This window comes from Dasypus novemcinctus, chromosome 8, assembly GCF_030445035.2.
Source record: "Dasypus novemcinctus isolate mDasNov1 chromosome 8, mDasNov1.1.hap2, whole genome shotgun sequence".
In the NCBI taxonomy this organism is placed as follows: domain Eukaryota; kingdom Metazoa; phylum Chordata; class Mammalia; order Cingulata; family Dasypodidae; genus Dasypus; species Dasypus novemcinctus.
The window spans coordinates 124,307,525-124,321,809 of NC_080680.1; the positions used below are offsets into that span (position 1 = coordinate 124,307,525).

The window sequence follows — 14,285 nt, forward strand, 5'->3', positions numbered from 1 at the left end:
CCCGGCTTACCCGATCCTTCTCCTTGTCCAGGCGGTTTCCTCCGCCTTCTAGATGCTGTCCACCCTGTGGCTTCACCCCACCCCCTCCAGGAAGCCCTCCCAGCTCCCTCCTCCTTGCTTCTGGGAGGCCGCTCCCACCAGGGAGCCCCCTGGGCTGCTGCTGGGGCTTGCCTGAGCACTGGGAGGACAGGTGCTCCCATGCCAGCCTTTCCTGCAAGCACAGTGGAGCCTGCACAGCCCCGGCAGGCTGCTGAGATGCACCAGCTGCACAGACGAAGCAAAGATGAACGCCGGCAGGGGGTGACGGGTGCTCCGACCGCACTCTGGGGGAAGGAGGGATGAGAAACGCCACGCCAGGCTGCATGTAGCTACAGTCGGGGTCAAGAAGCCAGAGGGGCACAGAGCAGGGACTGTGGAGTCAGACAGACCTGGGTTCAAATCCTGCCTCAGCCACTTATTTACTGAGTGACAGTGGGCAAGTGACACAGCCTGCCTGGCCTCAGTTTCCCCACCCACTTACAGGGGCTCTGTGAGGAACAGATAAGGGAGGTACAGCACCCGGCAACCCCTCACCCATGAATTCGCTCTTAGAGCGCTGTGTGAACTCCCCGAATCACCTTCGGCAGATCGCGCAGGTTAACGCCTCGCGGTTTACCCCGCCACCTCCCGAGAGGTAGAGATTCTTACCCCCTATTTTACAGGTGAGAAACCGAGGCTCCGGGAGGTGAGCGTTCTCGCACCGGGCGTTTGGCGAGGGTGGTGTCACTCGCTCCGTCCCTGGGCTCTGGGCAGGGTGCACGGCCGGCTCCCCGCCAGCTGCTCCAGCACGGCCCGAGCGAGCGCTGAGCTGAGGCGGCTTTGGCCAGCACCCTGCCCGGGCGTCGGGTTTCAGCTGACGCTGTGCAGACCCCGACTCCCTTCCTGGCCAGCCTGGAGTCCCCCGAGCAGAGAGCCCCAGGCCTGCCCAGGCCTGCCCGGCCCGCCTCCCGCCTCCCGCCTCCACAGAGCAGGGTCAGCAACGGCCCGGGGAGCGGGCAGAAGGCGTGGGGGCGGCGAGAAGTCCAGCGCAGCCAAGGCGAGGCAGGGCCGCTGCGGGCTCGAGCCTCTACAGGAGTTAGAAAGACGTGCCCTCTCTGGGCAGACGGAGCCCGACGCCAAGGCAGGGAACTTGGAGAGTGGAGCGGGGTTGGAGTTCTCCCGCGACCGCCTCAGCCAGGCCCCTTTGTGCAGTGAACAGCCCGAACCGCCATCCAGGGCTGTCCTGCAGGGCCAGGTCCTGAGCTGGGCACTGAGGCACGGAGATGACTTGGACACAGCACCAGCTCTCAGGGCAGTGAAGGTGCTGGGGGTGGAGGGACAGCGGAGGGGTCACCTAACTCTCCCCAGCACGAGGCTTGGGAGAGCTGCAGAGAGCCGCTAGGAGAAGCAGGCTTTCAAAAAAAAAAAAAAAGCGAGGCCTGATTTGCAGCAGGTGCCAATTCCCATGGTGTGGCTAATCCCACCGCGGGTCATTTCAGGCTGCCATCAGCCACCCAGGGGAGCTGGGAGGACATGCACCGTCAGCTCCTGCAAGTCAGAGCCCGCTGGCTCAAAACTCCAGTTGACACCGGAAGCAAGAGGAGGGCTTCCAGGCAGAGGAGGGGTGGGGCGGAAGGGGCCCCTCCAGGCCGCGGAAAAGCAAAGGCGGGGGGGGGGGGGGGGCTGCAGGTGCGGGGGCAGGTGCGGGAGACTGAAGGGGCTGAGACGGGGCCACGCGGCTGCCGTCTCCCGGAGGCCGATGAGGCTTCCATACTTGACCTGGGTGGCAGTTACCTGCCTGTTAGGATTTGTTGAGCTTTACTTTTCGGTGTTATGCACTTTTCTGTCTATTGGCCTATTTTACACAATAAAAAAGAGAAAAGCACTGATAACTCCCCCCGGGATAAACATCATTCGCGATTTTGTAATATTTCCTTCTGACCTTTTTTTGATGCTTATATTTACACAACCATTTGGCAAAGATTTTTATGTAGGGGAAAGGGGGAAAAAAACGCCAAAACTTCTTAGCGCTGATGAAAACACCAGGAGTTCCCATCCACAGAGAAAAGGACGGTCAGTGCTGGCGGGTGGCGGCGGAGCGGAGCGTGCGGCTTTGGGAGCCAGAACGCCCCAAGCGAGCCGGGGTGCCCTGAGCAGGGTGCTGGCCCTTCGCCTCTCTGGGCTGGCTCCCTCCCGTTTCGCACCTGGGCTCGTGACGGCCCCCTCTCACGGGATGTCGGGGAGACCCGGATAGGCTCAGGGCCCAGCCCCAGGAGGCCCCGATGCCTGACCTAGCACGTGACACCAGCGCATTGTCAAGGGAGAAGGGCAAGCGCGGCCCGCGGGGCGGCGCCCGAGCCCAGGTGTTCTAGAGGAACCGCGGCGCTGGATCAAGGTACCCATAACTGCCCGGCGGTTGAGGGGACCGAAACCCTTGGCAAGGGGCTCAGGCTGACGCGGTCTGCGCACGGGGGGCGCTGGGGACAGCAGAGGGCAGAATTCGGCTTGAGGACGGGCCTTGGAGGGAGCGGATCCTACTGGATATGAGGAAGGATCTTGGGAAGCGGTCTTGGCGCAGTGGTTAGGGCGTCCGTCTACCATATGGGAGGTCCGCGGTTCAAACCCCAGGCCTCCTTGACCCGTGTGGAGCTGGCCCATGTGCAGTGCTGATGCGCACAAGGAGTGCCCTGCCACGCAGGGGTGTCCCCCGCGTAGGGGAGCCCCACGCGCAAGGAGTGAGCCCCGTAAGGAGAGCCGCCCAGCGTGAAAAGAAAGAGCAGCCTGCCCAGGAATGGCGCCGCCCACACGGAGAGCTGATGCAGCAAGATGACGCAACAAAAAGAAACACAGATTCCCGTGCCGCTGATAAGGATAGAAGTGGTCACAGAAGAACACACAGCGAATGGACCCAGAGAGCAGACAACTGGGGCGGGGGGAGGGGAGAGAAATAAATAAAACATAAATAAACACAATCTTAAAAAAAAAAAAAGGAAGGATCTTCTTATGCCAGGGCTGCTGGCGACGGGGGATCTCAGGAGTGAGCCCCCCAAACGGGTGCACCAGCTGAAGCAGGAAGCAGCTGGCGGCCATGATGGACGAGGACGAGGTGAGCGTGGCGAGGGGCTTGGATGGGGCGGCCTTTGGGGGCCCCTCGAGCTGCCGTCACCCAGGGATGGGGTGGGGGGGGGGGGGGAGACAGGACGGCGCGCGCCCCGGGGCTCTGACCGGCTCACCTGGTTGTCGATTTTCAGCTCCACCAGAGAAGTGTTGTGCGGAAGCGCCTCCACCAGGCTCAGGACCCCGGCCCCGGAGATGAAGTTGGATTCCACGTTGAGCGTCTTCAAGGCCTTGTTCACCTTGAGCATCTCGGCGAGGGCCTTGAGGCGCGGGAGAAAGCGGGGAGGCAGTGAGTCGCCCCGAGCCGGGCCGGGTCCCCGGGGTGGAGCCTGGGACGCCGAGCCGGCCTTGCTGGGAGCTGCCCCCGCCCCGGAGAACCCCGCCGGCCGCCTTGCCACACCCATCTCCCCCCGCGCAGCTGCGGCCGGGACCCCCTCCCCTCCAACCTGCCGTGGCTCCCGGACCCTCCCGGGGAATTCCACACGCCTTAGCCCGCATTCGAAGCCTTCTCTGCCCGGTTCTGTTCCCCGTCCCCTGCAGCGGGCCCCTCTCAGTCCCCGCACACCCTAAGCTGCCCAGCCTCCACGCCCAGGCCGGTTCTGACCGGCCACCTGGAAAGCCTCTTCCTTTCTGTTCCACTGGTTCACAGCCTGCCCAGCCTTCAAGGCCGTTCTCAAACGCTCCTTCCTCCAGAGCCTGTGCTGCCCGCCCGCCAGCTGTGGCCTCCGCTCGTGACCCCCAGAGCCTCCTGCCCGGAGCCTGCACGCCCCTGCATTCGCGTTGTTTTTCTACTGGCATTGCCTCTGCCATCAGACTACATGCTCGTGGCGGGCTGGAAAAGAACCTTAGGCCCCCACGCTGCCCACGTAGCCCCAGCACTCAGGTTTCACTGAGCCCCAGTGGATCCCAATCTCCCTGATAGATTTTCCATCTGTTTCCCTGCTGAAATTTCACGGAGTCGGCAGTGTCTTCACGGCAGTGGCAGAGCAGAAGAGGGGATAGGGCCAGGGAAGCAACCCCGTTTTTCCTGTGGGTTTTTTTCCCCTAGAGACCAGGGCAAGCTGCAGGAGACAAGCTAAGGTGGCCCCGGCGCGGCTCAGAGGACTCTCGCCAAGGGGTGTGGGTGGCAATCAGAGCGTCTGGAGAAAGGAGGTGATTAGCAGTCGCTGGAAACCATGTGTCAGGGAGGAAAGACGACACTGGCCGCTGACAGGCCGGGAGGTACAGGTCGTCCGGCCCTGGTTGTCCGAAGGGACGCCCGGAGCCAGGAATGCCCGCCCCGCTGTCTCTGCCTGCTGAAACCCGGTTCAGGGCTCCGCTGAGCATCACTGCCTCCAGGAAGCCTTCCTTGTTGAAGTCATCACTCCTTCCTCAACTGCCCCCAACTTTGGTGTGCTCCCAGGATGGCATGGCAGCTGTCTGCCACCTTCTCTGTGACCACGTATGTCTCCCTGAGCAGGCAGGACCCCCCTGAGGGAGGGCACCCAGTCTGTGTCACCTCGGGGCCCCCCACCCCAGGAAAGTCCTGGCTGGCCTGAGCATCCAGATAGCTAACAGCCGGGCTGAGCAGAGTGGGCTGCAGGGGGCTGACGAGGCCCCCGCTGGCCAGGGGTCAACTGTCGGGCTGTGGGGTCACAGTGGAGGCGCTGGGGGGCACCTGCAGGGCTTGGGTGGCGTTTTCACCAACACACCGGGGCACGCCAGCACCCGACAACAGGACGCTGGCGTGAAGGGCTGAGAGCCGTCGGCCCGTCCTCGGGGAGTGGAGCTGAGGGCTGGCGGGGACGGGTTGACCTGAGGCCCGGCTTTGGACAGGCGAGTGGCTTCGCAGCCATGTCTCCAAGGGCAAGTGCGGGATCCACCAGAGATCTCCTAAGGTCAGAGGTCGTCGACCCAGAGGTTCCCCACCGGCAGCCACGGGAGACTGTGAGCTATTTATGTGATCTCAAAAATAACGAAGATCGTTGTGCTAGTTATTTTAAAACCTAGAGAAGAACTGATTGCTACTGGAGGGCTCGCCTGCCCCGTGTGGCTTCCTGGCCTTGCTGGGTGGACAGGCACGTCCAGGGGGTAGGGCCGCGGCTGTCCTAGCTGCAGGTGTATCCCCGGGCCCTGGGCAAGGCCAGGCGCAGGGACTCCCAATAGACAGGCGTCGAACGAGTATCGCTGCTGCGTGGCTCCTTTAGGATAACATAATTTGATCAGCAACGTCTTCTAAGACATGCGTTCAAAATAAAGTAAAATTGGGCATCGGGATCCTATCAATGAAGATGTTGGTTTTAGAGACGTAGAAGTTGGGGTCCTGGGAGAGGCAGGTCCTTGCTCAAAGGTGACACGCTGTGGGGACAGATTCAGCACTGCGGTCCTGAATCTCAGCCCCACCCCTAGCCTGCTGTGCAGCTTTGGGAAAACAGGTTGCCTGACCTCTCTGAGTCCCTTCTCTGAGCAAAGCAAGGAGACCTGCCCCTTTGCATCAGGGGTAGCTGTGAGGTGCAGAGGACTGACGGACAGCTGGGCCTCACGCCCCTTCCTGGCCCCCAGCCAGGCTGTCTGGCCCAGTGCGCGGGCGCTATGCATCAGCGGCGGGGAACCCCGAGCCCACAAGCGGTAGCCCCTCGTGTTTCTAGGTCTCTGGACTGGCTTGAATAGTGGGTCCCCACAAATTCATGTCCTCCTGGCCCCCCAGGATGTGACCTTATTTGGAAGGAGCGTCTCTGCAGATGTTAGTGAAGACGAGGTCACACTGGGTGGGGGGGGTGTCCCTACAAGATGGCGATGCGGACAGCGAGACATACAGAAGGATGGACACGGCACGGCAGAGACAGGGGCTGGCTTTTGGCCTCCAGCGTCCCGCGCCGTCAGAGGGCAGCCCCTGCGTTGCGTCGAGCCCCCCGCTCGTGGCACCTGGTCCAGGCAGCCCTGGGAGCCCACCCGGCCCCCTCCAGGCAGCCCCGCCCCTCCAGGCAGCCCAGGAGCCCGCCCCCTCCAGGCAGCCCCGCCCCTCCAGGCAGCCCCGGCCCCTCCAGGCCACCCGGGCCCCTCCAGGCACCCCGGGAGCCCGTCCCCTCCAGGCAGCCCCGGCCCCTCCAGGCAGCCCCACCCCCTCCAGGCAGCCCCGCCCCGGCCCCTCCAGGCAGCCCCACCCCCTCCAGGCAGCCCCGCCCCTCCAGGCAGCCCGGGAGCCCGCCCCCTCCAGTCAGCCCTGCCCCCTCCAGGCAGCCCCGCCCCCTCCAGGCAGCCCCACCCCTCCAGGCAGCCCCGCCCCTCCAGGCAGCCCGGGAGCCCGCCCCCTCCAGTCAGCCCCGCCCCCTCCAGGCAGCCCCGCCCCTCCAGGCAGCCCCGCCCCTCCAGGCAGCCCGGGAGCCCGCCCCCTCCAGTCAGCCCCGGCCCCTCCAGGCAGCCCCACCCCCTCCAGGCAGCCCCACCCCCTCCAGGCAGCCCCGCCCCCTCCAGGCAGCCCCGCCCCTCCAGGCATCCCGGGAGCCCGCCCCCTCCAGGCAGCCCCGCCCCCTCCAGGCAGCCCGGGCCCCTCCAGGCACCCCGGGAGCCCGCCCCCTCCAGTCAGCCCCGCCCCCTCCAGGCAGCCCCGGCCCTCCAGGCACCCCGGGAGCCCGCCCCCTCCAGTCAGCCCCGCCCCCTCCAGGCAGCCCCGGCCCCTCCAGGTACCCCGGGAGCCCGCCCCCTCCAGGCAGCCCCGCCCCCTCCAGGCAGCCCCGCCCCTCCAGGCACCCCGGGAGCCCGCCCCCTCCAGGCAGCCCCACCCCCTCCAGGCAGCCCCGCCCCTCCAGGCACCCCGGGAGCCCGCCCCCTCCAGGCAGCCCCACCCCCTCCAGGCAGCCCCGCCCCTCCAGGCACCCCGGGAGCCCGCCCCCTCCAGGCAGCCCCACCCCCTCCAGGCAGCCCCGCCCCTCCAGGCACCCCGGGAGCCCGCCCCCTCCAGGCAGCCCCACCCCCTCCAGGCAGCCCCGCCCCTCCAGGCACCCCGGGAGCCCGCCCCCTCCAGGCAGCCCCGCCCCTCCAGGCACCCCGGGAGCCCGCCCCCTCCAGGCAGCGGGGCGGCGCGGCACGCACGTGGGCCACGGGGTCGTTGCTCCGCGTGCCCACGATGCTGAAGGTCTTCACGTAGGCGTTCTCCTTCAGGGCCTCGGCGTAGGCCTTGAGGGTGGGGATGGGGATGTTCTGCGGAGAGAGCGGCGGGCGTGAGCGGCGCCCTGCGCGGGGTCGCCCCTGGCAGCCCCTGCCCCGAAATCTGCCGCGGCAAGGAAGGTTCCGGCTTCGCCCGCTCCCTGGCTTTGCCCTGAGTGGATGAGATTTGGGGAGAAGGTTCTGGCAAAAAGATTGAGAAAACCCTCCCTGAAGAGTTCGGAGAGGGCGCGCCCTGTGTGCGGAGGGCAGAGGAGAAGGGAGATGCCAGCAGGGGACAGGGCCGTGGGCCCGGAGCGCGGGCGGGCCGGCGCGCCACCGCCCACCCCCACGGATTCTGACGCGCTGTGCGGCTCTAGGGCAGCCTCTTTCCCTCTCTGGGCCTGCTCTGGAAAAGAGAGGCAGAGGATTGCTCTAAGGGATAGCTGCCCTCAGCCCCGGCCGCACATCAGAGCTCCTGGGACCTTTTAACAAAATCCTGACCAAGGAAATCAGAACGCTGGGGGTGGGGCCTGAGCGCTTGGGTTTTAATTTATTTTTTCTTAAATATTTTCTTTTGAAATGATTTTGAACACATAGGACAGTTGCAAATTTAATACAAAACTCATACAGAGGCCTCCAACACGCACCCCCAAATATGCAGGCCCACCAGTTTTAACATTTCATCACGGTTGCTGTATCTTTTTATCTGCGTATCTACTGCCTATAGCTGTCTCTCTGTGGTTTAAAAAAAAATTTTTTTAACCTCCTCAGATGAAAATCACCGATCTAGGAAATGCCCTGTATCAGGATTGACTCCGTGTTAATATCCCGGCTCTGCCAGTGTCCTGTGGTTTCTCAAGCTGCTACCATTTAGGAAACTCCAAAAGGGTCCTGGGACCTCTCCTTATTTCCTTACACATGCATGTCGACCTACAGTTATATCAAAATGAAACTTTTAATTAAAAAAAAAAGACTGATCTAGGCCAACTGCCTCGTGGTGCAGAAGGGGAAACTGAGGCGCCCGTGAGGGCACAGCACCCTCATGGCTCAGGGCACGCCCGCGTGCACAGGCCTGCTCTGTGCCGTGGGCGCCCGCTGGGCGCAGGGCAGGCCGCGGGGGTGCCTGAGTGAGAACCTGGCTCCGTTTCCCCCGGTCTCTCGTTTCAGGGCGTCATTTTAGATCCCCGTGGGAGCAGAGCAGGGGCGGGCGGTGGACACCACGGGCACAGGTTTCCATCTGATCGTGCCGTGGCGCTGGCAGCCTCTTAAAAGAAAGCGAGAAGAAAGGACAGAGGAGCGGGCGTGGGGCCAGCGTCTTGTCTTACCCCCACACCCCCCAGGACTAATCCTGCCAGCCCCGGAGCCGACAGGTGGGCGGGCAGCTGCGCCTCCTTCTGAATTCCTCCCGCAGCCTGTCCTGGGGAGCCTGTCCATCTGTCCCTCCTCTGCCCTGCGCAGCCAGGCGGGGGCAATGCCCGGAGAAACAGGGGCAGGCAGCTTGGAATAGTTTCCTGGGCGTTTGGGCGGACAGCGCCCCTCTGGAAGGGGAGCTGGCCGTGAACCTGATACCGCGCGGCGACGGCTGGGGCTACCCCACCTGCCTATGGGCGCCGCGCTGTCGAGCCCGGAGGCCCAGGGTGCAGCAGAGCGTCTGGGCGCGGTCTCACCTTGGAGAAGTTCTCAGGGTTCTGAATAACACAGCGGGTCCCCCGACGGGAGCTGCGTGGCCCGACGTGGCCGGGGGCGGGAAGCCTGCCCAGCCCTCTGCCCATCCCGCAGCCCAGGAGCACCCAGAGCCCCAACCAGACCCTGCGCCCTCGGCACAGCCGGGCCTGGTCCGCGTGGCCCGGGGGCGCGGTGGGGTACCGGGGGCTTACCCGGATGTTGTTCAGGTTAACCTCCTCAAGCTTCGGGTCGTTGTTCTTCACCCGCTCCAGCGTCTCCTCGACGTCGGTCGAGTTTGGCTCTTCGTCGGGCACGGGCTTGTACTGTGTAGGTTTGATCACACCTGGGGGAGGCAACGAAAGCGGGGGTCACGCCTCCCAACACGAGGCAGGGGCTGGCAGGAGGGGTGCAGGGGAGAAAGCACTGCGGGGGACAGGCTCAAGGGGAGGGGATGGGGGTCCTGTGTTTGGGCGCTGCCTTAGGGGTCCTGCAAGAATGGGGCAAATCACGAAGTCTCGGAGCCTCAGTTTCCTCCCCTGCAAAGCGGTACCTTGGCTCTACCTGGGCTCATTATCTTAGGGAAGGCAGATTGAGCCTTGGGGGAAAGTCGTGTGGAGACGTTGTATGCAGGAGGGGTAACTGTCATTCTTTTGGCACCCTCAGTCCTCACTGGGGCCAGAACACTAGCTTGGAAGGGACTTAAAACCATGGAATACAAAAGGGGGAAATTTAATTGCATTTGTTACCACAACAAAAATGGGAAAAAAAAAACAAACCACCCATAGGTATGTACAGACAAAGAGTGAACGCTAATGAAAAATGGACTTTAGCCGATAGCAATATCGGTTCATCGATGAAACATCCGCACAGGAAAGGGCAAATGAATGACGAGCGAGGAACAGAAGAAGTCTCCAGAAGGAGAACTGGGTGGCTACACGGACATTTATGATACGGGGGGATCCCAAATCAGGGGCCAAGGATGAACGAGTCAAAACATGGAGCCGGGACCATTGGCTGCCCATTAGAAAACGGACGCTCCTTCTCAACCACACGGGCACAAATGCCAGCTGCAGGCGGGTGAAGAAGTCGCGCATGAAAACGAACCCCTAAACTACGGGAGGGTGTTTTTACCAGACTGGGATGGAGAGGGCCTCCCTGAACGAGAGGCATCGCAGGAGACTCAACGGAGGAGGGCGGACAGATTTCCGGGCGTCTGGGCTGAGCCAGCGGGCACGGTGGAGCAGGGGAGGGCGCCACCGTGCCGGGCCGGCCCTGGCGTGTACTCACTGTGGAGCCCCTCCTTGTTCACGATGGAGCTGCTGCCCAGGGCCTGGTAGTACTGCTGGTTGCTCATGAGCGTGTGCATGCCCAGGATGGCTGCGGGGACAGGGGTCGTGACTCACCCACGTGCCCAGGAGCCTCCCGTGCGGGGGGACGGCACGGAACTCTTGCGTGAAATCGTTTAACCTCCATTTTATTTGGACCCTCGCTCCCCTTTGGACATGACCCCCTCTACAGCCAGCCTAGACTTTTTGAGTCCCAAGCTCAGGCTCTGAGGCCTCCCCGCTTGCCCGATGCCCCAGACACTTCCAAAGAACTTGGGCCAAAGAGACCATCATCCCTCCTGGCGACAGCCCCTTCCTGCCCAGCGTCCGGCCTGTCCCTCGGCATCAACCCTGGGTCTCACAGAGCCTCCTCCCCCAGCCCCCAGCCCCCAGCCCTAAACCAGCCCCCCCGACCTCCCGACCTCCCCAGGGCACTCAGGCCTGCCCCACCTCCTGCCCATCACCCTGTCCCGGTGGAGGCCCCGGCGCTTCTTGGTTGAATCATCACAGCTGCATGACCGTCATCATCCTGCCCGCCCCGTGACGGGTTAAATTGTGTCGCCCGAAAACCATGTTCAAGTCCTTACTCCTGGACTCAATGTGGCCCTCTTTGGAAACAGGGTCTTTGCAGACAGATTCAAGTCAAGCTTTGGTCTCACCGGCTCAGGGTGGGCTAACTCCCACATGGCGTCCTTATAAGAGCAAGGCAGGCGTGGCGGGCAGCCACGCGGCTGCACCTGCGAGGCGAGGAGCACCGAGGAAGGTCGGCCAACGCCAGAAGCTAGAAGAGGCCGGGGAGGGCTCTCCCCCGTGGGTTTCAGGAGGGAGCGCCGCCCTGCCGACACCTCAACCTCAGACCTCTGGCTTCCTGAACTTTCTGTTGTTTGAAGTGGCCCAGTTTGTGGCAGCCCTGGGAATCCAAGATACCTCCACACCCTGGCCTTGAGCACAGAGCAGCCAGAAAGCTCTTTCTGGAAATGTGAATCCGTGCTCATTTATTCATTCACCCGTCCATCCATCCAACACTTATTACAGCGCCCACATTGTGTGTGCTGGCGCTGGGGGGTGGGCGGGGGGTGGCAGAGAAGGAGAAAGAGGGCTTCTGCCCACGAAGCTTAGGAGAGAGACGATAAACAAGCAAGCGCATGATTAAGAACACAGGCACAGAGTATAAGTGCCAGAAAGGAAAGTTCAGCCTGTCCGGGGAGAAGGCAGCGGGGACTTGGGGTGGGAAGGATGAGTAAGTGTGGGCCAAGTTAAGGGCAGGGAGGGAGAGCGCACCAGGCAGGGGGGATGGCAGGCGTGCAAGCCCCAGCATGCAGGAGGTGGAAGGCCAGTGAGGGAGGAGCCCTGGGGGAACCAGGGAAGGCAGAGGGGGGTAGGGTTGGATAAAATTTTGAATGGGACATACACACACACAAATTTCCAAATATTGAATGGGACACACTTATACTAAGAGATTATTCCCAAATATTGAATAGGACAGACTTACACTAAAAAATCGTCTGTTGTTTATCTGAAATGCAAATTCAACCAGGTATCCTCTCCTTTATCTCACACCACCCTTCAAGACTTGGAGTAGCTCTTCCTCCTCCAGGAAGTCTACCTGGATTCGCCCCCCTACTCCCAGTTCTCCCATAGTTCTGGTGTCAAGGAAGAATATCATCGCTTTCTCATCTTTCTCTCCCAGAACACAGCAGGTATTTTTGGCGATGACTTTTTTTAGCCCCTAAGCCATGTCATCGGAAACGGCTTCCAATTAGAGGGACATCAGAGGTTGATGAAGAGCCCAGAGACCAAGTTCCAGCACTGCGTCCTGACGCCGGCATAACCTGGCAAGGCCCCCCACCCCTGGCTGTGCAAGGGGGGGTGAGACAAGCCAGGGGCTCTCAGCCCTGGCAACACATAAGAATCATGGGTGGGCTTTAAAGCAAAATCAATGTCCAGGCTCTAGCTGGGGCCCACAGATCAGAATCTCCAGAGACAGATTTTTTTTATCTTCTTGGATGATTTTGACTCTCAGGAGGAGTTGAGAACCCCAAGATGAGACGCTCTCCAAGTCCCTCTGTTCCCACATCGTGAGAGCCTTCTCTGCTAAAATTAGCCTTGCCTGTTCATCACTAAGGAGAACCGGTGGGAGAGAGACATCTGCACTTTGTCGAGCTCTCTGGATTTTCACTTAGGCTGCGTTTCCGTGGGCAAAAGGAGCTGAGCCTGAGTCAGCAGCCCCCTGAGTCATCTCCTGGAGCAGCTCCTGGAGCTCCCAGGGCAGGCACAGCTTGCAGGGCATCTGGGCTGCTGCTTGGTTTTCACAGAAACAAGGTTTGGGAATTGTATGAAAGATGCAACCTCGCACAGCTGGCTGGTCTCACTCAGAGTGCAGAAATAAAACCATCTTGCAGCTCCGATAAGTAGGGGTCTACAAAGGAAGGAATAGCTGACGGAAGGGCAGAAAGAGAGGGAAAATGGCCAATGTACTTGGTGCTCGGATGCCAGCTTCCCGTGATGGTCCAGGGAGAATGGCAGAGGCAAAGGGGGGCCACCAGAACCACCGGGGGACAAAGAGGGAGGAGACCTGGGGTCTGGTCCGGGCCTTGGCATAAATTTTCTGGGGGCCCCTGTACAAGTGGCTTCCCCGGTTCGAGCCTCAGTTCTCTCACCTGTAAACTGCAGCGTGTCAGAAGGCTGATCTCTTACCGTCACATAGTACTAGCAGCCACGCAATAGTTCCTGTTTCTCTCCTGCTGGGGTTTCACAACAGGCTGGAAGTTGTTGACACCCCACGGTGCCAGCAAGAGCAAGAGGGAGATGGTTTGCCAGAGGCCACTCCGGCTTCTAGGTAAGGATTACCACCTTCCACACCTAGGCCGCTCACGCTCCACAACGTCCTCTCGACTTGAGAATTCTAAGGCTGGGAGGTAACCTGTGGCTCTAGCAGGCCTACGCAGAAAGAAAACCATCGTGCAGCTCAGGAAATCAGAGTTCCACAAGGGAAAGAGTCACGGATGCGCGAAAGCGGCCCACCACTGCCTGCTGCTTCAGGTTTGCAGATATTGGCTAGGCTGAATTTAGCACCAGAGAAGTTGATTTAAAAAAAAAAGTCTAGATCTTCCCCAAAATTAAAAAAAAAAGAGCTATTTTTGAGCTCTGAAAAAGAACATCGAGTTCTCTTGCCTGTTTCTGCCTTGGCAGGGTTCGCTTGGTTTGAAATTCCACTTAGGACGTGGAGAGATAAGGCACACATCCCTGGCCTCTCCAGCCGCCGAGGGCTCCGGCTGGTTTGGGGTCAGGAAGCTGCTTCTCCGGCATCTGAGGACCAGGTGCGGGGAGCCAGCTCCGGCCCAGGACTTCGTACAGGTGACGGGCTCGTGGGGAAGCCACGCCCTGACCCTGGCACAGGTGTCTCGGGGTGTGAGGATAAATCAGAAGCCAGAGGGCAGACTGGCTAGGGCCACAAGGGCAAGGGGTGCCCGGCGCCCTGGGGATGGCCTGGGGGTTGCCCTTTTCGAAGGGGGGGCTGGCTCCCCCACTCCCTTCCTGGGCTCTGCGCCACCTCACGGTGCCCACAGGTGAGCCGGATCTGATACTGAGTGCATAGGGCAGGGCAGATCATTCTAAGCACTTGCCACTGACACCAGAGGCCTCTGAGTCTCCAGCCCAAGGCCAGCGGCTAAGCACTGCCCAGCAGCCTGTGCTGGCCCTTTTTATGTTGGAATCTACACACTCCTGCTCTGTCCTCCCACCACGTCCTGGGCCCCCCGAGGCCAGCGGCTGCATTTGATCCATCTTGGTAAACAGCAGGAGTTTATTAATGTCTGCTGAATCAGTGAGTGAATGAACGAATGAGTGCAAAAAAGACGCACTAGCAAGAAAACAAATGTGCAAACGAGAGTCCCTCAGCCTCACCTTACCTGTGCACACCTGCCTGTGCGTGTCCACCTGCACGTTCCTATTATTGCCAAATGTCAAGGCCGCCCTATGTGCTCCTGCCGAGCAAGGGCTCCGAGGTTCCCACCTCCTCCCCAGGGCCAAGCC

General features: G+C 61.5%; 1 protein-coding gene across 1 annotated transcript in view; it reads right to left on the reverse strand.

The window, feature by feature from the left end:
- Positions 1-14,285, reverse strand: part of TMOD1 (tropomodulin 1) — a 72,742-nt gene that overhangs the window by 15,053 nt on the left and 43,404 nt on the right. Inside the window, exons 5-8 of the mRNA XM_058302633.2 lie at positions 10,213-10,302; positions 9,138-9,268; positions 7,207-7,314; positions 3,252-3,395 (exon numbers count right to left, since the gene is read on the reverse strand). Coding sequence (XP_058158616.1) covers positions 3,252-3,395; positions 7,207-7,314; positions 9,138-9,268; positions 10,213-10,302 — 473 coding nt within the window. The remainder of the gene's footprint in view (positions 1-3,251; positions 3,396-7,206; positions 7,315-9,137; positions 9,269-10,212; positions 10,303-14,285) is intronic.